General features: G+C 41.7%; 1 protein-coding gene and 1 pseudogene across 3 annotated transcripts in view; both read left to right on the forward strand.

The window, feature by feature from the left end:
- LOC308092643 (glypican-6-like) overlaps window positions 1–25289 on the forward strand; it is a 202039-nt gene that overhangs the window by 95473 nt on the left and 81277 nt on the right. For both annotated transcript variants that reach the window (XM_080438684.1, XM_080438685.1), the window contains one exon: window positions 23515–23906. In XM_080438684.1, coding sequence (XP_080294810.1) covers window positions 23515–23906 — 392 coding nt within the window. The remainder of the gene's footprint in view (window positions 1–23514; window positions 23907–25289) is intronic.
- On the forward strand, window positions 1267–4313 carry LOC308080270 (apoptosis-resistant E3 ubiquitin protein ligase 1-like; annotated as a pseudogene). Its single transcript has 2 exons — window positions 1267–1311; window positions 1796–4313. The product of its transcript is annotated as an apoptosis-resistant E3 ubiquitin protein ligase 1-like (transcript).

A 25289-nucleotide genomic window follows, 5' to 3' on the forward strand; every position in this document is an offset into this window, starting at 1 on the left:
TGGAGTGTTTCACAGTAATGAGCTGGGCCATTTTTATCTGTACTTTTTGGCAACTTATCCTTAAACAATTACGCACAACAGAGAACAATTAAGCGAAAGAACCAAAACATTTCTTAAGTCTCAAAGGATCGTTGAAAACAGAGAAAGCTAAATTAGCATGATGGTTTGAAGACACCCATATTATATTCATCTGTCACAGATGAATATACTTCTAAAGAAGTTGAACATTAACATTATTTCATGTCTGATGTTGGCTTTTTCATTCAAAACAAATCATAGCTAATCTGTGTTCCCACATGCATGTCACCACATGCTTCAAGAGTTCCATTATTGTCCCCGTACCCAAGAACTCCTCCACAGAACATTTTATTTGATTTATTTGACGATGTTAAGGATAAGACACAATACTTTTTTCCATTTTGGTCCTTGGTTTTGGACAAATAAAACATTACAACAGAGAACAGGAATTGGAACATAAATAAAACAACATAAAACTATAAAGCTAAAAGAGTGCTGTATATTACTGTTTAGCATGATTGTTAGCACATTGACTGCCAGAGTTTATTCATAATGTACTAACCCCTGTGCCAGCGATTTGCGTGTTTTTGTATTTTTCGATTTTTCATTCAAATAAATTGTCTGACTGCGGTTTTAAACACATACGACAGTTCTACCAGCAGAGAGCAGCAAATAGACACCTTGATCACCTCACTGACTCGCTCACCCCCCCCAAAGGCTCAAACAGTGCATACGTCATAAACCTGGATGTGACGTTTTCGCAGATTGCCGATCGGCCTAAAGTACGATGTGATACACGACGACGATGACTGTCCGTCACCCAGACTATAGAAAATAGAATTGGAGCTCTCGGTTAGTTTTTATACCGTGTTTTTATACCGTGTTTTTCCCTATTCTGGCCGAAAATGACAGAAAAATAAAAATGAGAACCGGAAACACCGGATCCCGGTGTGTGTGAAGTAAGTGGAAAACGAAACCTATGATGAAAAATAAACAGAACAGCGCGATCACAGATTAAGCAATGAAAATTCCAAAGAACGAGTTGACTCGTTCTTCAGAATTGCGGCACGCAAGCGATGGTGTAGAAAACATTCAGGGCATATTTGCCAGCACTAGCCTATTATGGAGATCCCCATAGATAGAGACAATCAGACTGCAAAGTCGTCATAGAGACCTAAACGTGCCGTATGTACGGAGTCTGACATCAGCGAACCCTTCCCAGAAACTCCATATATAGAGATAACCGTCATGTCCAGGGCTGACGGCATAGTCCCATATTCAGGCATAACCGACGTAGGCCGACCCATATATGGAGATGTCTGACACTACCTGACATCATCGTAGGGACATTAGGGCCACAGCCAACAGTATAAAAGGCTCGATGTGTCTTAGTTGGACACAGTCCCAGCAGCGACTCCGAGAGAGATTAACCACTAACAGAGAGAGAACCAGCAAGAGACTCCAGCGATAATCGAGCCCATAGCCTGAAACATATTCTCATAGCAGCCTTCGGATCTGGTTATTGAATCAGTCGATGATGGTTTTTATAGATGGATTTGAAAAACGAATTAACTCGATCTAGGCAATCAATGTGTTAATAGGATGTTCGTATGAAGTGCTACCCTTATTTGGAAAACTACCTTATTTGGAAAACCACCTTATTTGGAAAACTACCTTATTTGGAAAACCACCTTATTTGGAAAACCACCTATTCATCATTCTTTGAATAAGCTTCAATGCTTCAATACCAGTGCTTCCATGTCCGCTTCATAATCAGTCCATTTTATCGATTGCTCTAATATTTGGCTGTGCTGTGGCGCTGTGCTTTTTGATAGGGGGAAATGTTGAACGTGATTGGTGTAATTATTGTTTCCATCCTAGCGTTTGTCTCTATCACCATTTTCCTGATGCGTGAGCTTGCAACGCGGGTGGTCAGCTTCCTTCAGAATGAGGACCCAGAGAGACGTAGCATCTCCGACTATGTCCAGGGCAATTACTTGGACCCCTGTTCATGCAAGGTGTCATGGGATTGGAAGGACCCACAGGAAGTGGGCCATACTATGGGCTTCAGAGTACAGCTGTTCTATAGGAATGGCCAGCCCTTTCCTGCATATAAGCCAATGGGACTGAGGGTCAACATTACCCATGAAGAGTTAGCTGTGGATATCCCTGTCACCCAGGAAGTTCTTCAAGACCTGGAGTCCAACGTAGTCAAAGTGGCCTTTACCGTACGCAAGGCTGGACGCTATGAGGTAGCAGTCAAACTGGGTGGCCTTGACTTAGCATTCAGCCCCTACTACAAGATATTTCAGCCAGGTATAGTGGTTCCATCCACAACAAAGATAGCGTATCACTTCTCCACACTGGTCCTGGCCAATGGCCAGCAGCACACCTTGCAGATTGAGCCCAGGGATGAGTATGGAAACCCCACCACTAACTCCATGTCTCTGGTCGACGAGGCCAACTACAGCATCCACATGCACTCTCTCGGCACAGTGGATGACGGCAGTGGGGAGGAGTACTACAGCAAGTCTGTTTCCTCCAACAAGCAGCACGGCCAGGTTCTGCTGAGGTTGACCCTGTGGAAGACGGGGTGTTTCAGGGCCTGCATCTCCTACAAGGACCAGCCACTGAGCAATGGAAAGTTTGACATCATTGTTCTCAGCGAGAATGAGAAGAACTGTGTGGAGAAGAACTTGTCCACTCCAGGCTTCAGCATCTATTTTGAAGCGTACCTCTACAGTAGCGGAAACTACAGAAGCTCCCCCTGGCATCCACCAGCCATGGCCCCCCAGAGGAGGCCCTTTATGGGGGACACAAAGGAAGATTATGACTCCACTGTGGAGGGACAGCCCGAGAAGGTAAAGAAACCAAAAAAGGTCTATTGCTACATATCACCGAAGCAACTATCCGTGAACGAGTTCTACCTGAAAATTATTCCATGGCGCCTTTTCACCTTTCGTGTGTGTCCAGGGACCAAGTTCACTTACCATGGTCCTGACCCTGTTCATAAGTATCTGACCCTCGTGGTGGATGATGGGATTCAGCCTCCAGTGGAGCTCAGCTGCAAAGACAGGAACATTATGGCCTCTACCTTCATCCGCTTCATGCACAAAAACATTGGTGGCTCTGAAACGTTCCAGGACAAGGTGGACTTTTTCAAGCGGGAACTCAGGCAGATCCACTCAAAGAGACCTCGAGCCAAGACCTGCCTGAAGATCTCACGCCACTCAATTCTGGATTCGTCCCTGAAGGCTACCAGGAACTTCTCAGTGTCTGACTGGAGTAAGAATTTTGAGCTGGTGTTTCAGGATGAGGAAGCTCTTGACTGGGGGGGTCCTCGCAGGGAGTGGTTCGAGCTCATCTGTAAAGCCTTGTTTGACACCTCCAACCAGCTGTTCACACGCTTCAGTGACAACAACCAGGGTCTGGTTCACCCGAACGCTGACCGGCCATCCCGCCAGCGTCTAAAAATGTACAAGTTTGCAGGCTGTGTTGTAGGGAAGTGTCTCTACGAGTCTGCCCTGGGTGGGTTCTACAGGCAGCTGGTCCGAGCTCGCTTTACCCGTTCATTTTTGGCCCAGATCATTGGCCTCAGGATGAACTACAAGTACTTTGAGACAGACGACCAGGAGTTTTACAAAACTAAAGTCTGCTTCATCCTAAACAATGATGTGAGTGAAATGGACCTGGTGTTTGCTGAGGAGAAGTACAGCAAGTCAGGACATCTGGAGAAGGTTGTGGAGTTGACATCAGGAGGAGCCCAGATCCCCGTCACCAACGACAACAAGATGCATTATCTGAACCTGCTGGCCCAGTACAGACTGGCTAGCCAGGTGAGAGATGAGGTGGAACACTTCCTCAAAGGCTTGAATGAACTAGTGCCGGAACACCTTCTAGCCATATTTGATGAAAATGAGTTGGAGCTGTTGATGTGCGGCACTGGAAACATCAATGTACAGGACTTCAAAGCTCACACTGTAATTGTGGGAGGATCATGGCACTTCAGAGAGAGAGTGATGAAGTGGTTCTGGGCCGTGGTGTTCAGCTTCACCCAGGAAGAGCTGGCTCGGTTGCTGCAGTTCACCACAGGCTCCTCCCTGCTCCCCCCAGGTGGCTTCAACACCCTCTGCCCCTCCTTCCAGATCATCGCTGCCCCCACACACAGCACCTTGCCCACTGCACACACCTGTTTTAACCAGCTGTGCCTCCCTACCTATGACTCCTATGAAGAACTGCACAAGATGCTGAAACTGGCCATCAATGAGGGCAGTGAGGGCTTTGGCATGCGCTGAGTTCTGAAACACTGTTCCTCTCATACTGTCACACTGGTCTGGTCTGGTGCCCTTGGATTTGCATCTGTTCTGGACACTGGGCGCCTGAGACTACCCTCAATTATTTTTCAAGGTCAGTGGGTATTACAGAAAATCCCAGAAGGACCTTTGAAGAAGAAGCTTAAACCCAGGTCGTTGGATGGCTGACCTACAGGCTTACAACACATTGCAGACGTGGCACGTTGTGAGCTTGTAGGTTGGCTATTTTTGTTGCACGATGCCAGATAAATTAGGCTTTGGAAGTGATCAGAGGAGCTGTATGCAATACTTGCTTTTATATAGCCTGCCTAAATGGCTACTGCCAGCTAGCACTCACTTCAGTAGTCATGAAGTGCTTCAAAAGGCTAGTACATCTGCTGCTCTCTCCCTATCACCTTGGACCTAGTCTCATGTTGCCAGACGATCCGAGATCTCCACCTAACAATACGTCTGGGGACTTGACTGAATGCAAGGTACAGTAGTAGTTGCTAGAACAGCAGCGAGAACGGCCACTAACAAACCTTCTGCCTATACTGCTTTGGAAACCAATCGTGTCACTGCCCCAGGGTTAGGCAGCTGTTTATTGCCTTCATTCAGCTACTAACCATAGTCCCCACCAGACAGGCTGGTAAACTGTCTAACCTGGGACTGAACTGGATCCTAGATTTCCTGACTATCAGACCCCAACAATCTAACTTACCCTCAACACCAGCCTCCCGGGGCTGTGTGCTGACTGAGCCCTCTGCTGTAGCAATGTATACGCACAAGTGTGTGGCCAAGAATAGCTCCAACACTATTATCACGTTTGCTGACCACACAGTGGTGGTGGGCCCGATCACAAACATCAACAAGAAGGCACCGAGAGGAGGTGGCATACGTATGTATCACTGTGGTGCCAGCCTCTACTCAAAGATGAGATGATTGTGGAGTTTTGTACGTGACAGCAGAGGACCTATTGTGATCGGTGGGACACTAGTAGATGGTGAGCAGTTTCAAGTACCTCTGCACATCACTAAGGACTTGTCCAGGTCAAGTCTCACAGAAGTTCCTGAAATCCTTATACTCGGCTACAACTCTGCATTCTGATGGGGGCTGTCGCCGTTTGGCACAGAAATGTCTCCTCCCAGGACCAGTGAGCCCTGCAGAGGGTGGGGGACTTCACTCCCCTCCCTGCAGGACTGCAGAAGGTGTTTGAGCAGAGGTAAAAGGATTTTAAAGGACTCACATCATCCCAGTAGTGGACTGTTTGTGCTGCTGCGTTCAAGCAACTGCGTTGTCCCAAAGCCAGTACAAAGAGATGCAGTAATAGCTTTTTCCCTCAAGCTAGCCCTGAACAATACAATGACCAAACTGTGAGGTCAACTGCCTTTAATCAGTAAAATCTGTCTGTCTGTCTGTCTGTCTTCCTGTTTCAAATAACAATAAAAAAGGATCAGTTTTGGACATACAAGGTTTCCACCCGACAGCAACGATATCCTATTTTATCTCAGTAACAAAGGGAAGAACAATTACAATTGTAAATTGTCTGCATTGATACTGCAATTACATTCTGTACATACTGACACACTTTACACACTTGATACTCTTTACACTTCATTACTTATTGCTGCTACAGTAAGTACTCATATTATATCTTGTTTATGTTTATATTATTTTTGTTGGACATTGTTAGCACAGTCTGACAGAGCATGCCACACCAACATTTCACGGGACATACTTGTGTAAGCATGTTTTATTCTTGAATCTGGAATCTATCATTTATAATATTAATCATCAGAACTGAAATTGGTATTTTTTGGTAAATATGAAAATGACATAAATATCAAGTCAAGTTTTGTCTTACTTATTTCACAGGGGAAACATCAGTCATTCATTTAAAAGATCAATCCCTTGCTTTTTCTCATGTCAATTCCTAATTAAGAAAGATTAACCAGTTAAAATGATCCTATAGTTTTAGCATCACGTCTCGTCTCTTCTGTTCTGTTCCGTGAAAAAAAGACATCCAGGAAGTCAGTCTCATAATGGAGATTTGGGGATAGGCAGAAGTGTTTTTAAATTATGTCTAAAAGTGTATTTGTGCAAATCATATGTAGCTCGTGCCAGTGCAGTGAAATTAGAAAAGTGATGGATTGCGGCCATATTCAATACATACTTTATTTTCCCCCGTTTTAGACATCAAATTTAAATGTGGCTGCAACAATGTCTTTCTTCCTTTACTCTTGTGGCCAAACACTCAGACCACAATAATTGTGGTCTGAGTGGTTGCAGGCAGGCAATTATTGCAATTGCCTGCCTCCAGCACAAACAAAGGGGAGCTTTTTCTCACCTTCAGCTCCAGGTATTTAATGCAATGAATTCTCAGCTCTGGTTAGAGATTACTGAGCACAACATGGCTGAATATATCACTTATATAAGTATATGTTAGTTCTTCCCAAAGATGTATTTTGAGCTGAGGAAGTGTGAAATTAATAAAGATGATCGACAATAATGGACTTCTAACCCAAAGTTTTACCAGAGTTCAACACTACTTTAAACGGGAAAGGAGAGACTGTCTGAGATACCTGGTGGAAACCAATTTACTGTAATTGGAAAATATCAAGCCACCTAACTAATTTATTAGCACTTTACTGTTTTGCTCATTCATTCAAATACAAGCTGGTACTGTAAGAGTTACTATGCAAGTTGGTCCTCACTGAATACAACATAACCCTTTCCAACCTTTGCTGCTAACATTTTGGTGAGTGCGCTGAAAATGGAGGACATCATACTTCATAGTCCTTTCTTGGGTCATGGGCCATCACTGCCAAAAAACTGTTTTCCAACAAGACAACAGGAAAAAGACCACCTTGTCAGGACAACCTGACTTTTAATACACATTCAGAGATAGTGTGCTTTGTGCAAGCAAATACCATCGACACAGATTTATGTTATAGATCTAAGATGCAGGGGTGGGCAGAGAGACAATTAATTCTACTTGGTCAACCAAGATGCTATACTAGAAATGCATTGATGCATCAGATCATTTATAATTGAAGCTGTAAAAGAAGGTTCACTTCCATTTACACATACTGTACTACAGTAGATGTTGGGATCTTGTGTGCAAGTGCAACTTCTGTGCGCATCTTGGCCTGAGGCACTAGAGTCAAGGCCATGGGGTCATCAAAATATGTAGGGTTCATCCTCTGGATCAGCAAGTATCAAAAGCAATCCGCCTTTTGATTGAAATTGATTGAAAATTTTATTAGGCAAAAGAATGTAAAACAACACAGTTACATTTATAATGCTTTTGTCTAAAAGGTCCGGCCAAAAAAGTCCTTGCGGACTTGTTTCCGTTGGGGTCCTTGAATTAATTTCATAGACATATATAGTAGCAACCAAACAGTTCAAAAATCAATATGAAAATACAGATAATACAGAAAAAATACAACTATGTACCAACAAAAGGAGCATGAAAAAAATTAAAATAAAAAATAAATGTACAAAAAAGGGGGGGGGGGGGGTGAAGCATGGAAAAATAACGATTATATACAAAAAATGCATGAGGAAATACAAAATATGTACAAAAAAGAGGAGGGGGGGGGGTCGTCTGTCTACAGGGAAACTGGTACTATCTCCTCTTTCGGCCTCCAGAAAGATGAGTTTTTAGGGCTGTTTTGAATGAGCCCAGCGAACTGCATTTTTTTAGGGATGGGGTTAGACTATTCCATTCCTTGGTGGCTGTGCTATAGAAGGAGAATTTGCCCATGTTTGTTTTATGGGTGGGTGGTACCAGATTGTTGTTTACGCTCCCTCTAGTTTCGTGGCTGTGGGTGTCACTAACTTTTTCGAGGTATTTATACAGATATGCGGGTATAGGGGGCATTTCGGGCAAATCTGCATTTACAATTTTGAAGACCAGACCCATTTTTAGTTGTTTAACCCTGTCTTCCACCCTGAGCCAGCCTAGGCTGGCAAAGTGAGTGGGAGAGAGGTGGGTCATGGGCCCCAGTCCGAGAAGTAGTCGGATCAGTTTGTTTTGGGAGGTTTGAAGCTTAGTCTGCAGTGACACTGAGGTGTTAGAGTACCAAGAGGAGCTAGCATAGTCAAAAAGGGGCTGAATCAGGGCCCCCGAGAGGGTCCTGAGGGCCTGAGGGTTGACAAAAGAGGAAACTCTGCCCATAAATCTGGTTCTCTGGTTTACTCCTTTGACCACCTTTGTTGCCATGCTTTCACCTGACTATTTGTAGGTATTTGTCAAGAATACATCCCAAATAGGTAATCTCTTCTTTGCTAGTGATGATTGTGTCATCGACTATGACCTTGAAGTCATCTACCTTCATTTTACTGAGGGAATGTTTGGTCCCAAATAGGATGGATTCAGTTTTCCCAAGGTGTAGTGACAGTTTGTTATCGGTAAGCCAGGTACGGATTTTTGAGAGTTCAGAGCTGAGAGCTTCCTCAACTTGCAACTTGTCCTCACCCGAGATCAGGAGTGCCGAGTCATCAGCGAACAGGAACAGTTTGCAGTTACAGGCAGCATTCATGTCGTTAATGTATAGAAGGAACAGTAACGGCCCTAGAATGCTGCCTTGAGGAACCCCGCAGCTCACCGGGAGGGATGAGGACATGGTTCCGTTGATGTCAACCACTTGTTCTCTACCCTCCAAGTAAGATCTCATCCAATTTAGTGATGTGCAATCAAAACCAATCGCCCTCAGCTTATCAAGTAGAATTGCGTGGTTTACAGTGTCAAACGCCTTTTGGAGGTCCAGCATGACCATGCCACAGTATTTGCCCGAGTCTACCTCACGTTTGATGTAGTCGGTCAAATATAGTAGGCATGTGTCAATGGAGTGGGATGTTCTGAAGCCCGATTGGAATTCAAACAACAGTTTGCGCTCACTGAGGTAGCTGTTGATTTGTTCTTGGATTGATCGCTCTATAACCTTTGAGATGGAACAAAGGATGGAAACAGGCCTATAGTTGCCAGGATCTAGTTTGCTTCCTTTTTTAAATAGAGGGATTACTCTTGCCAACTTGAATTCTTGTGGGACGTGACACTGACTGATGGATAAGTTTGTAATGTGGGCTACTATGGGAGCAATGGAGACCGCTGCGTCTCTGAGGAATCTGGTGGGGATGTTGTCAAGGCCGGTGGCCTTGTTTGGCTTTAGGGCGAGGAGTTTGTTTTGCACATCAACAGTCAATACAGGTTTGAAAGAGAAGGAATCTTTTTTAGCCCCTAGTTTCTCACAGTGAGCTTGAATGTGGTCGGGGCCAAACAGACCTGAATGCTGAGGGAGTTTGCTTACCAACTGGGTTGCCTATTCGATTTTGAGGTACATTATGCTAAGGTGCATTGCAAATTCTATTGCAAACCAGCCTGTAGTCTTTTAAGTGAGTAAATTGGTTTAAAGTAGTGGTCTTGTTTGGGAGTCATAGAGCCTGCCACTAGCAACACAAAAAATAAACAGAAAAGGCACAGCTATATATTTGATGATGGTTATTACTTATACATTGGGTTTTCTGTTTATGTGTCTGTCTGTGACCAACGCATCTCTAAGTAATGGCCAGATTGCCATGACATTTGCTGTGTACATTCATTCTCCCAGGAGGAAGAATACGTTTTTAGTATGAGTATGTTTATGATAAAAATAGGCTATAGACATGTTTGTATTGTACACTATGATTCTCTGTGTGTGTGTGTGTGTGTGTGTGTGTGTGTGTGTGTGTGTGTGTGTGTGTGTGTGTGTGTGTGTGTGTGTGTGCGTGCGTGCGTGCGTGCGTGCGTGCGTGCGTGCGTGCGTGCGTGCGTGCGTGCGTGCGTGCGTGCGTGCGTGCGTGCGTGCGCGTGTGCATTATCTATGTGCACACAGCTCTGGTCATTCAAGACTGTTGGATCTTTGTATGAGCTTGGATATTGATTAACCATACTTGGAATTAGAGATTCCATTGTGTGAGCCAGTGAAAAATGAACCACCTCTAGTGTGTGCAAGTTGTATAATGAAGTGAAATAAATATATGAGCACTGCCTTTTTTTCTGCAGATAATGTATTGTCAGAGCTGCAGAAAGGTCACCTTTATTAATCATATTAATGATTTAATTAATCTAATTAGTCCAGATAGAAGGAACACTTCAACAGATTTTCACTCTTGACCAAAATGTATTCTTCACACTTCAGGATGACTTCAAGGGTAAAAGTCCTTTGCATTCCATAATGTTAAAAAAAGGTACTTTGAAATCCAGTGTGAAAGTCATTTCTGGCAACCTGGTCTTCAGCTTATTAACACCATGGTTCTCTTTTTTTCCCCCCTTGTAAGTGTATAATACATATTATGGGATAAAATAACAGTATGGACATAATATCCAATCTAATCACATGCACATATTTACTTCAGCAATCACTGAACTAATGATCTAAAGATATTAATACAAAATATTTGATGTATTGGAATTATCATTGGTTTTAGTTAAAACATTGCCTGTATTAATACTCTGGCTATGGCTATCATTTGTCAAGACTAAAAGCTTTAAAGTCCCACTAGTAGCCCCTAGAGGTTGTGCTGCACCCCAGGTAGTAGGTTTTGACATAGATAGGAATGTAGGTACGTCATTGGCCGCTGCAGTTCGTTGGAGTGATGTGTCTACGTCGCTGCCGTATTGGGGAGGGGGAGCCGTGCGCCCAACCGTCAATCACGACTACTGGCCATTGTGGCCAATGACAGCGTGTCCTCGCCGGGTCATCGCTGAATGGAGTTGCATAAATTATAACACCAGGCAAGTTCCAAGCTGCTGCACATGCGTGCGCATGCCCCTTATGACTTCCCCTCCACAATATGTGCCCGCGGGTGACACAGCCACAGAATCCAGCGCGGCATCTACCTTTTTATGTCTATGGTTTTTGAGAAATGTTTGGGACAAAATTGTTGGATAGACAAGTGTCATCATGGCAATCTGTGCATTCGCTTTTGAGATATCTTGTGTGCAAGTGGAGGTTTTGGCCTACAGGTGGTGCTAGAACAGAGGCCGTGGGGTCACCAAAATCAGTAGAGTCATCCTCTGGGGAACATGAATCTACTCAAGTTTCATGGCAATCTGTCCATTACAATTTGAGATACAGTACAGGTTGTGTGCAAAGTTGACATTTTGTGGGGAGGGTGATGCTTTATGAAAAGTCATGGGCTCACTCATATAGATTTCGTCCTCCAGGGTGCAAGAATGCTGTCCCTGACTCTGTGACTTCTATATCAGCCATCAGGGTCTGATATGGCAGGTTCGGGGACAGTCTCAGGCCAAGACTTCTGAATTCAAAACAGTGATGTTAACAATATGGACTGTGACTCCTAATAGCATCAGCCCTACAGGGTACCACTTATTAAGGTCCTTGTAATAGAGCTCAACAGTGATGTGCCAGAAGTAAAAATCCCTCAGTTGCTGTGTAGGTGGTCTGATGTGTGTAGAAACCTTATTACAGAAATGTACTGTAGTACCAATGTCTTATTCTGACACCTTTAAATAGAATAAAAGTGAGCAGTGACTGACTGCAAACTACTATAAGCATTGCCATACCAACATAATTCTGTTAAGCCACTCATTAAGCCGTCCCTATGTAGTATTATTCATGATAACCTTTCATACAGTAATTCTCTCTTTAAAGATTGTTGCAATTCATACAGTATTGTATGCTGTATAATTTATTTAATAGTATAGTGAATAGGGGACAAGACAGATGGGGAAGAAAGTGCAGTGCAGGTCATGATATTTATTCAAACCCATGATATTGGGATTACTGTGTATCTGTGTCAATTTGGTACACATTCAAATATCCACATGCAACACTAAGTACAGTACTTCAGCAGACCTGCAAATGAGGTGAGCTGAAAGTAAAATGGTCAATAATAATAACGTCAAGGACCCCCATAATATATATATATATATATATATATATATATATATATATATATATATATATATATATATATATATATATATATATATATATATTGCGGAGATCATTCACATATTCGTTCTGGCCAGCTGTACTCTCAATGCATTATGTTTTCTGGGTAAAAGGCCTTTGAATCCCATAGAAACCCACATATGCAATATGTACTGTAATATTACATTACATTACATTACAGTCATTTAGCAGACGCTTTTATCCAAAGCGACTTACAATAAGTGCATTCAACATAGGTAGGGAACGAAACTACTAATCACCAGAAGTCCTAAGTGCATTTTCTGCTAAAACAAGCAACCAAGAGTATATCTAGCGCTAAGGTAAAAGTGCAATATATCAGCTACCTACTTTCTTAAACAGATGAGACAAATAGCTAAATCAAATGAGCAAGAGCTAAAACAAATAAGTGTATCGACTAAACAAGATACAATACAATAATAAAACAAGAGTTCGTACAACTAGTTAACAACAAGTAGGCAAGGCGATATTGACTATCCATTCAATAATACTTGTATTACTGTATTTAATTGACCGTTCATTTTAAACACTTAGTTCAGGTGATCACTCGTACACATGTATTTACAATTATAGAATTATAGCTTTTTTTTTTTAAATGACAGGTTCTATCTCAAATCCAATTCATGTCCATTTAAAATATATAAAAAGATACCTGCTCTCTATTATTTCCTTCTGAACATTTTGCACCATGGTTTCTAACATGTGCAGTAGGACCATTTTGAAACAGATATCCCCATAAAAAGAAATGTCTACTTACTTCAAAAGCCGTAAATTAACACATAGATCAATAGGTCTATAAAAGCATTCTTGTGTTACAAAAAAGTGCACATTGACACATGGTGATGGTTGGAATTCTAGGAATCAGTCCATTGCATGGATCTTAACTGTAATCCTAGGAGTATGTGGGTGGCTTTCAATCCAACACAGTCCAGAGTTCCCTTAATGGCAGAAGGCCACTACAGTCAATCATTCAACAAGCCGTGTCATTTTGATGGGCAAATCAATAACCACAGTCTACCAGTATGAGCAGATCTGTTCTTTGGCAACCGCATATAATCTCAGAAAGAGGGAATGTTATTATGTGGTCAGGGAAAGTGATCAGCATTGGCGTTTAACAGCCTGAATGTCAACAAAGCTGTATATGTCACAGGGAAAATGGCATTCCAGGGAAATTGACAGGGGAGCGCTTGTTTTATAGGCACGGGGCGGTGCTGCGAGGCGGGGCTTTGATGCGAGGACGACGACCACAACAACAACATACTAACCAGGAAGCTACGCTAGGGGAACGCTGAAAATAAAATGGATAATATGAGGGAAATACTCAAGTAAAGTACGAATACCTCAAAATTGTACTTGAGTAAATCTACTTTGTTACTTTGCACCACTAGTACAAGCCTCAGTGGCGCACTTCGATAATCATTGGACTCCCCACCCTCTACCACTGGGAGCCGGGGTTTGACTCCAGCTTGGGACATTACTTTTTCAAACAACCGCGGACTACTTTTTTTTCGCTGATAAAGTATAGTTTTGGACCATGACGGCAGGCGCTCCGACTTAGCAGACCTTGAGGCCGAGGAGTCGCGCCCGAGCGCCTCCAGGCGCGAGTGCCCGCGACGACCGGCCGATGGTCTGCTAGTCGACTTAAGCGCCGTCCGAGTTATGCACCGATAGGCACAGAATCGTAAATGATGTTGTGTGGGGACTGCGTTTGCCCCAAGTGCCACTCACTGCACTAACATAGCCCGCCAGGCCCGCCCCCTGGAGTGTGTGTGTGTGTGTGTGTGTGTGTGTGTGTGTGTGTGTGTGTGTACACGCGCGCGTGTGCGCATGCGTGTGTGCGTGCTGGTTTGTGCATGCGTGCGTGTGTGGTGTGGGGCTCATGTCTGGCTTGCATTGCCCTCTAGCGTTGATTCTACAGAATTGCATGAGGGGCATGAAAACAAGCGTACCCCTTTCAATTTCCCTGGAATGCCATTTTCCCTGTAACATATATACAAATTAGAGTTGACCAGCACCAAATGTGTCCATGTGTGGTCTAGCCCATGTGCGAATAAAAAACAACTTAATACTTCCTAAGGTTAATATGAGCATCAAATCAATATTTTAAATATGTTTTATTTGCACATGCATTCCATACATTCCATAGGGTTGGACCACACATGGACAAATGACATCAACTTGCGATGGGCATTGTCCCTCTTGAGTGAAAAGATGAATTGCTTCTAAAATAAATACAATATTTAAGGTGTTTTTTATTTTAGTTACAGAGGGCAATTATAATGATTAGTATTAAGGCATATAAGGCTTATTAGTCAGGGATCATTTTTAAAGGTCGGGTCTATAATGCATTATAATCACATTTATAATGAATTATAATGCACTTATAATGCACTCATAATGCTTCATAATACTGGTTAGAAATGTTAATAATTATGCATAACAACTTAAAACAAAGACACTTTAGCTAAGTTGAGGTAGGTTATGTGCTGTTCCACTGAGTTTATAATGCATTATGCACTTATAATACGTTATAAACGTTATAAGTCATCATACATGATTATAAACATTCATAACAAGTCTTATAATGCCTTATAAGTGCATTATAATGCATTATGAATGTGATTACAATTTATTATAGACCTGACCTTTAAGTAAAGTTGAACTGAATTCAATTCAATTCAATAATGTTCATGTACATATTTTAGAGTAGGATTTTAAGGAGTATGGCTCAGAAGAGGCTTAGCAAAAAGCAGTGATATGACTGCATGTGACATGTAGGTAATGACCATTCAAATGATTGCCACTCAATTAGCCTATGCAGAGCTCAATTAATTATGTGTGCTGAAAAATTCACCTCCACACCCTTCCATCAGTCCCTCTTTTCAGGCTATGACCCATGAAACTGGGTGAGTTATAAGATGACGCTTGCAGAGTTTTCCTCAGTGAATGATAGACTATTTTCACTTTCATGGGAGAACTTAGCACTTTTATGTCTGCCTTTTAGAGCCAGGGAAAGCTGCAGGCCATCTTTATGCAGTACTTGTAGTTGTATTTAATTCTGTCTGTCATGGTACAGTAATGGAATTCACTCTGTGTTCTCAATGCTGTGAGGACAACGGTTCCCATTTTGTTCAACCTATTTCAAGGGTTCAGTTTAAGAAGGACTTTTAATGTTTCTAGTCGATTTACAGATATCTTTCAAACGTATCAAATGGTCAGATACTGTAATATGTTTTTTGCATACAATTCCACATAATAGATTGTACTGTCATCTTTGAAATAATTATTAAATAATGTTTTATGTATTTATTATTATTAATTATGATTGCCAATCTATCTATTCATTCTGTACACTGTTTTGTTAACCAGCAAGCTATATTGTGTTTCCATGGGTTGTGTAGCTCTCTGCAATATAAGTTTAGGTATGGTGTATAACTGGAAAGTCATTTTGGGTCATGACCAAAGCATCTTGTAATCATTTTTGCAATATTTTTCTCTTCCAGAGGAAAAAAATTAAGAGTGCTGTACAACACTACAATGTCTGGCTCCTGTGCACTGCTGGCTTTGACAAAAGCCTTCAAAGCGCCCCTCAAATATGTTTAGCGTTTTCAGCTATTTAATGTTTTCCAAAGCCAAACTGTAGTGCTTTACACTGCTTCCAAAGGCGTGACTCTGCAAGAGGCTAGCTGTCTAAGGGTGTGTGCGTGCCTGCCTGTGTGCCTTCCTGCCTGTGTGCCTGCCTGCCTGTGTGAGTGCGTGCGTGCGTGCGTGCGTGCGTGCGTGCGTGCGTGCGTGCGTGCGTGCGTGCGTGCGTGCGTGCGTGCGTGCGTGCGTGGCTGCTTGCGTGCGTGCGTGGCTGCGTGCGCTGCATGTGCTGAAACCTCATATGTCACCCTTTTTTTCTCCCCAATTTAGTCGTTATGCCAACTAATTCCTCCCCACACACATTTGTGTGTTGTCAGTCACTGCTGTTGTATCTTACTGACTCACCTGCTAGTGAGGAGCCCCCACTGGGTGGACGTAGTACCTTCGTCCTATTCCTCCCGCCCAACACTCCCTTCTGACAAGTGCCACCCCAACTAGTACGAGTACCTGATGTGACAAATATCAACCTCATTTGTGCCAGATACCCCCATAAAAGAAACATTTTCAAATGATGTAAAGTTAAAGATGTTCAAAGCTTCAATCTGGTTTATTTAATGAATAAAAGAGTATAGTATGTTAGCCATCTCTATGGTAGAGTATGTTAATACAATATAACTTAACACTTCTACAGTGGCTGGAGGTGGTCATCCTTCTTATCCATTGAGAAATGTTGACCTTGGTGTCAGGTTTAGGACTCGTACTGGTTAACAATGTCAATCAAGTTATTTGAGGCAGATGGTGCACCGGATTGGACACTAGATGCACCACCATCTTTATTGTAGTTTAGACATCGTTGCAACGGACATAAAACTAACATAGCTTTAAGCTCCTCTTGGCATGGTATTTGGTTTCTGTAGCATCTCATCTACAAGGCATGGAGATGAGATGCAACAGAAGTCTCATGGGTATCTCCTACACCCAACATATGATTTTATGTCCCACGCAGTCTGGTTTTAGAGCAAAACACAGTGCTGTAACAGCATGCCTTAATGTTATTGATGATATCAATAACTATTTGCAGTTATATGTTAACCACATGTGCAGTCAATCTAAGCACTGTAAGTATCATATGTATGCTGATGACACATTTCTGTATTCTTGTGCCCCTTCACTTGATGTGGCAGTGTCAAATTTGGCCTCAGATTTTGTCTCTCTGCAGCATGAACTGTTAAATAGCACTGTAACTGCTACAGTATTAAACGGACAAAAAACCAAGGCTATGCTATTTGCCCCAAATAGTGTAGTCACTGTCCCCTCAAACATCACCACTCTGGGTGGATTATCCATTGAATGGGTTGAGCTTTGAAAATATCTTGGGATTTGGTTGGATAACAAGTAAAAACACCACATTGATTCTTTGGCAAAGAAGCTAAAATTCACGTTGAGCTTCTTTTACAGAACGAAGTCCTGTTTTTCCCCTGCCTCTCGTAGAAAAGCTGGTCACAGGCCTCTCCCTGTCGCAGCTTGACTACGGCGATACTGTCTATCGCTTTGCCTGTTTCTCAACACTGGTCAAACTTGATCCCCTTTTTAATGCTGCACTGAGGTTTATTACCAATTCCACCTTTAGTGGGTTGGTCCTCTCTCGCAGGTTTCTACACTGGTATACTCTCATTTACAAAGCTATTCTAGCCAATCTCCCATCTTACATTTGTTCTAAATTGAACTAGTCCAAAACTCTCTCAATCTCAGATCTAATGCTTGGCTGCGCTATGTCGTACCCCCAACAAAATCTGAGGCTGGAAAAAGACGCCTTGCGCATTTTGGGCCTTGGTCGTGGAATGACCTGCAGACCAGACTCAAATTGGCTTTTGTGATCCCTCTAGTGAGTTTTAAAAGGATTGCCATTGACACACTTCCCAGACATTACCCCTGCTTTGTTGTGTAGCAAATGTTGTTGCTCTTGGTTTTATATTGGTCCCTTTGTTTGTAGATTCTCTGTTTTTCCTTGAGCTCCCTAGGTAGTGGGTATTGTTTTTACGGATGACATGTCTGTCATTGCTTGTCCTGTATTTGTTGTTGCTGGCAGAGCTGAGTAACATTTATTGCCTCTTCTCTTGGCCAGTTCAGACTCGTAAAAGAGTGTGAACAAAACTCACTGAGTTTCAAGTGTGTTTTTTTTACTGGTTAAATAAAGGTTAAATCAAAAATAAAACACCCAACATATCACTAACGAGGAAGTCCAGCAAAAGATCAGACAAGCCATCGGCCCACGTGATGACCTGCTTACCACTGTGAAAACTGAACAACATTACCAGATCCTCTGGTAATCATTCACCATTCTCTGCAAGGCACCGTACAAAGTGGCAGGAGACGAGGGAGACAAAAGCAAAGATGGGATGATAACATCAGAGAATGGATGGACACACTTGAAACTCAGTGAGGCAATGACAGCTGGCGAGGACAGAGAGGGATAGAGGGAATTGGTCAATCTGTGGTGCCCCAACAACCCTCCAGGGTTATAGGATAGGACTGGACTGGACTGTATCATCATCTTGGTATTTTGGCCAGGTCCCTTTCATAAAGTTGGTAGAGGTCTACCTGGTTAAATCAAGGTTTAATACAAAACTAAATAAATGTATATAAATACATCGCTGCTGACATGACCATGAGAATTGACCTGCTGCGACTTCTGGTTGGCGTAGCTGTTGCTAAGGTGTGACATACAGTATGATTTCAGACCACAATCCCCATTATGCAGTTTTCTGAGAAAAGCATGTCAAATTAGCTGGAAAGGGACTTCTCATTGAAATGTGTAAATAGAAGTAAAAATGAAAAAAAAAAGTTAACGAAACAAGTGTCCTTGACTCAGGTCTAATGGGACAAATGAAATGGAAAACAAGCCCTGCAGGCTCTTATTAAACAAACGCAGGTGTGATCATGGGTCACCAGTATTAGGGAATGGAGCCTGAGCCCACACAGTAAAATCCTCAGTGTTCATTTAAATGTGTAAAATGTTAGTGCAGAACAACTTTAATTAACACTGAGGATTGTGTTCATAAATATGCACCTGTTTATCAGAGTTTATTCATAATGTACTCACCCACTGCCAGGGTTTTTAATCATTTTCTTATAGAAAAAATGTGAATTATTTGTCCGTTTATTTTTTAACATTGAAGTGAATGGATTTTTTAAATTATTTTTGTATTAATTTAATTAATTCGTTGTGAATAACAGAAAAAAATGTATACTCATAAATTAGAGAAACCTTTTAGAAATTCAAAAACAAAATAAAAAAATGTTTTTAAAAGGGTAGAATTCTCCCCTTTGGCGGTAAACACCATTGACTGAAAAGGGGAGAATTCTCCCCTTTGGCGGTGAGTGTGTTAAGGCAAGTCCAATCCCCATGTTTAGAGTTCCGTCGCCTATGGAAGCATTTTGTACATGTTGTTGGAAAGCAGCAGAGCACAGGGGGCAGTATGATCAGTGATTTTATTGTAATTGAAGCGGGGGGGGGGGGGAGGGGGGGGCTGTGGCTGTGGGAAGACAGTTATCGCTTCTGCTGATAAGATGGCATTTAAACTGGGGGCGTGGAGATAAACTGTATACAATAACATGTTCACAGGAGCGAGTATAAAGAGAGTTTGATGCTAAATACCGTTCGCACGGTGTTCATTGCAGTGTTCATCGCTAATATCCTTCTTTCGGTCGGATTGGCTTGTTTGCCCTTACTGGACGAGGGTCCTTATTTGTCAAACAGCCGGGGTCTGCCACACACATGCTGCTATACATGCACTACACTTACAAAAAAAATCTGGATACTGGATGAAGTCTAACAGAAGAGCTAGAATGGGGGAAACAAGGCAGAGGCTTGAGCTTGCTTGGCTAGCAGGATTCAGACTATCAAGGCAGGGAACAGACATACACCAGGGCAGGCAGACAGGACTAGGATGTGGCTAGATAAAACAGGTCTTAGCAGTCCAGACAGCACAACAGGTTACTACTACAGTGAAACGCAGGGCAGGCTGAGTATACACTCCAATCTAACCTCCACACACCTGTCTCCACTCAGACAATCTCACATACACGCACGCACGCACGCACGCACACGCACACACACACACACACACACACACACACACACACACACACACACACACACACACACACACAGAGTAGGGAGGGAGAAGTAGAAGGCATGGGGCAGATGTAACACTGATTAATGGAGATAGCAAGGTAAACAGTAAAATCAGTGTTCATTTAACTCTGACAGTGTACAAATGTCCATTTCGGTTAATACCAGAGATGTTACTTTGTTCCCCTGATCGCTCTCTCTCTGTAGTAAGTAACAGTGGACAAATCACATTATGTCTAAATGTTGAGAATGTCTTGTGAACGGGCCTTTTAGAGATGCTATTGGTAGGCTGTCACCTGGAGCAATTGTAATTAGAAGCCAATTGTGTTAATTTAACACTGGTTTTGTACTCGTTTTAGATGTACAGTAGGTGCTTGGGAATGGGCCATTCCTAGAGAAGGGGGAAAAAAGAGGTCAGTGCTAACTACAGGCTGCAGGTATGAAATGCAGACGTATAGGCGTAGATATCTCATACCACATTTCAAAATGCCAAGGATGGAAATGGAATAGCTGGAGTTGTGTTTGCCTCCTTGTATGGCAGCTGCAAAACCTCATCTGTACTCAACAATAGCCCTTTTGCGGACATCACCGTGGAAGAGATGTTGTAAAATGTATGTAATCAATACAGACAGTATGAATGCTTAAATGACCATTAGGCCGCAGACAAAACCAGCTAACGGTGTGGGAATAATGTATCTGCTGTATTTTTACAGTAGGTTAAACATGCCAGTGTTTTATGGTGTGGCAAGAGGCTAGCCGTGTGTGTGTGTGTGTGTGTGTGTGTGTGTGTGTGTGTGTGTGTGTGTGTGTGTGTGTGTGTGTGTGTGTGTGTGTGTTTGTTTGTTTTTCACATTATGTTTTATACCTTTATATAACTTATATACTTAATTATATAATGGAAGTCAATAGATCTCTGCTCTGACCAGGCTGAAACCTTTCCCATTTTTTATGTCATAAGCTATGGATACAGTATATAGACGACTGACGTCACAGATTGTCTGCCACATTGGAGCCAAGTCTGAGATCCACATTGTTACAGTAAAGTAGTGTTGGAGCTTTAGAGGTCCCCTGAGTTTACTAACTGGGCATCTCACATATAGAGAGGCCTAGTTAATTAGAAAAATAAAGCAGCATAAATAGAATTATTCCCACCCCACATACAATGCCAGGGGGGCAGTTTTCAGGGATGCACAATTATCTCTAAATATGATGGTACAGGACAATGTATGTAATTTCTGCATATGCATGTTTCACATTTTATATACTTGTATTGACCTTGAAAATGGGATTTGGTTCATTAGTTAATTTATTAGTGGTTGTTATTCTAGATACCGTATTGATTATTATATGTACAGTAGGCATTACTGTCATTCTGCCCTGCGTGAAACTACAATCGCTATATAATTCTGTGGCTAGCATTGATCCACCATATCTTAAGAGCTACTCACATTATCACAAATGTGTGTTTATGGCTATATCGGGGCTCACCATTGTCATCAAGAGCGCACAGAAATGACACCCCTGCCAACAAATCACAGCAATTACAAATGCTATAACAGTTAATATTAGGAGGCGAGCAACATGTGATATTATGTCTGTGTTGTTTGTTTACAGAGAAGAAAGGAGGCGGCATATTTGACATTTGTGCATGGGGAGATGTTTTACGATCCCTGCTGTGTTAATGCCTTTCACACAGGAGCAAGGCATCCTATTAGTTAAGCTTCACTGAGACTCTGCTGCTTATGGGTTTATTTATTTTTCTTTTGTTGTTCTTTTTGGTGGTTGCTGATTGTCTGTGTTGATGCTCAGGAGATCAGCATCCAGCGGAGAAGAAAGCTATAAGGCAAACTGACAAAGAAGTTATTAATTAATTGATGTGGATGTGTTGTTAGTTAGTTAGTTAGTAATTTCCGGCCATTAACACTCAAGAGTTCCAAACAAAATATACTTACATTTGACATGACAGTTTATATCTGTCATTTGTCTACCACCTTAAAGTGTTCTCTTTTTTTTGCAGTATTACATAGTTTTAATCAATTGTCACAGCTGTTCCACAAATTTACCCCTTTGCTGATATACAGCAGTTTTTTTTAATGTGTCCTAGCCTTTTGTGTAACATACAAACTCCCTTCAATTCATACAGGCTCAAACATCTGGATACAATCAAAAAGCATTTTCTTCTAGAAAATCATAAACTGTTAAAGCATGTTTATTCATAAATAATGAATACTATAGTACCGTATAGTACTGTATAGTACTGTATAGTATTGTGTGTGTGTGTGTGTGTGTGTGTGTGTGTGTGTGTGTGTGTGTGTGTGTGTGTGTGTGTGAGACAGAGAGAATCAAAGACCGGTCGAGTTCTATGATTATGGGTCAAGTGAAGCTACTGTGTAGTGAATAATCATAGAAATTGAGATACATGTCCTTGCTTCAAAATGACATTGTTACTACACTAAGTGCATCATATCCCTCTATTAATTCAGTGAAGCAGTTATTGTTTTCATGTCATATAATAAAAAAAAGAAGCCCATTCATTGTACTTTCTTTCAGTCTACTGTAACACAATATTCAATTATAGGCCAGCTGCCTGGATAGTCAAATAAATAGTCTCTGTGAGAAATAAATGTGTCTGGAAATGATAGAAGCTATTCAGGATGATAATGTATACTGGTGTCTGTGTCTAAAACTTATGAATATTTTGTTACAGTATGCAATCAGAACCTTTACATTAATCATTCATGGTCTTTGTGGCCCATTATTTCTGCTATTAAATTATTAATGCTTCGGACTGACTTTCTGCACATAATCAAGTACCTATTATTGGCTGTATGCTTTGTCCCCAGTATACGTAGACAGAACTATGAGACAGGACTTGATATTAAGTTATAGCATATCTCTTAAATTCAAACAACAAAGCAAAGAATAGGACCAAAACCAAGAAATACACAGTAAAATGCTCAGTGTACAATTATCCATTTGTTTTGGTTGCATTTGTGGAGTTAAATGAACACTGAGTATTTTACTGTGTATAGATTCCATTTATTGTGCTTTTCAATGGCCGTTTCACTTTCGTTTTTGCATGGTAAGGTTTTTGAGTGGAATTTATTTCCCTTGAGCATGTTTCAGAAGACGGCATGGAGGCTGACTGGTGCTACTGTCATGCAAGGCTACGCATTTGCTTTAAATAAAAAGTGTGCTTTATAATGTCTAACCTTTTTAATTTGACACAGTTCTTTGACAAGATTACTGAGTCAACAAAAAACAAGAAATTTGATTATATGAAAATGTCAGTAAGGATGTTTAATTAAAGTAGCCATGCAATAGGACAGCTTAAAACAATTATATTATGTGGACTAGATAATACTTTGCTCGAGGTCGGATACTCTAAATCTAAACTAGAAAATGGGAATTACTTCACAAGCTGTTCATGACTTTATAATAACAAATGTATCATTTTATCCCCCCCATCCCCCATCCCCCAATCCCACCCAAACCATTTACCCAGAGTTTTTCTTGGAGCTGCTGGACAATTCCGAGAAGTCTCTGAATGACATGTTCACACGGACGTATGGGAAGCTGTACATACAGAACTCAGAGGTGTTTCAGGACTTGTTCACGGAGCTGAAGCGCTACTACACGGGGGGCAATGTCAACCTGGAAGAGATGCTGAACGACTTCTGGTCCCGTCTGTTGGAGCGCATGTTCCAGCTGCTCAACTCCCAGTACCACTTCACGGAGGACTACCTGGAGTGCATCAGTAAATACACAGACCAGCTAAAGCCCTTTGGAGATATACCCAGGAGGCTCAAGGCTCAGGTCACCAGGTCTTTCATTGCAGCACGGACATTTGTCCAGGGGCTAATGGTGGGTCGTGAGGTAGCCAACAGGGTCGCAAAGGTGAGTCTAAACCTTCGTGCAATCATCATCTTGACTGTTACAGTGTGTTCTGTTCTGCATTCTGCTTAAAGTGAAGGAAATAGATGTACAGTGTCCAGGACTGTTGGCAGTAATCCCAACGTAAAGAAATTGCGGTGGAGTCGTATAAATAAAGCATGTCCGGTTAGCAATTTCAGAGCAAAATTGCATTTGTATTTTTAAAGCTCTCATACTGTATACTGTATATTTTAAATGGTTTCAAAGTCTCTCGCTGTGAGGAAATGTGTGAAAACCCAACATATGGTCAGCTGTTTTCACAACTATGATCAACAAATTGAAAACAAACTGTGCTGGTAATAATGGATACAAAATGTCATGGAAATTATTTTGTAGGCTAGCTAGCTAAGCTGATAGTTTGAAGTTATTATATGCTGTGTGCTGTATCCGTTCGGAGTACAGTATGGCTGTTCTGGCCATTCTGAGCGGCCTGATTGCTTGGCCCCCGGAAGTGCTGCTTGCAGAGTTGTTGAGAACTGTGGTGCGGGACTTGCAGCATTCTCCATAATCGACGTCACACTTGTGACACTGCTCATCCCTTGGGTCCTCAGCAATACACCAGTGAAATCAGTACTCAAGATATGTAAAGGACAGACAAACAGACAGACAGATATGCATAGATTCCATGAATTTATTTTGCAGGTCAGTGGTTACAAACTAGATGCTCTCAAAGGTTGGATCGTTACAGGCAGCTGTGTTGTTGTTTACGGCCAGTCTTTGTATTAAATCAATGTATTTTCCCTCTACCACTAGAGAGAAAATGTATTTATTCCATACTGTATTACCATCTTTGTTTGGATGCACTTTGTTTGGATGCCCAAGTTTAAGGGCCACTGAAGCCAGTGCACATTTGTGTGTTTTTTGGAGTGTGTGTTCCATATTCCATGAGCAATGCAAAGGAACCACCCATGGAGAGCCAGGCTTTGGGCAAAATACTTAGATTAAAGGGAAAATGCCCAGAGGCCACTCATGCGGTGAAGGATTCTGTTTGCACAGTGTACATTTGTTATTCTCTTTTTAATATATTTTTAGATGATGTTCAGAAATTAGACACGACTTTTATGTTAGCAATTAATTTCTTGGGTTTATCCCCGACTGTCTATGGTTTAGTTTGAAATTCGTTGAATTCATTAGACTTAGAAAAATAAATATGTTCTAAGAGCTTTATCAAACATTATGGATTAGAATTTTATTTTAAACAGCTTAGGTTTATATTAAACACGGGGAGTTATGCAAAAAAACATTCATGTATTCTATTTGAGAATTACATCACTAAATATTTTTTGTACTTAGTTAAGAAATGTTGCATGACTCTATTTCATAAATAGACTTTATGACTCAGTTGGA

Source organism: Gymnoscopelus braueri (genome assembly GCF_963280865.1).
Source record: "Gymnoscopelus braueri genome assembly, chromosome: 1".
Taxonomy (NCBI): Eukaryota; Metazoa; Chordata; class Actinopteri; order Myctophiformes; family Myctophidae; genus Gymnoscopelus; species Gymnoscopelus braueri.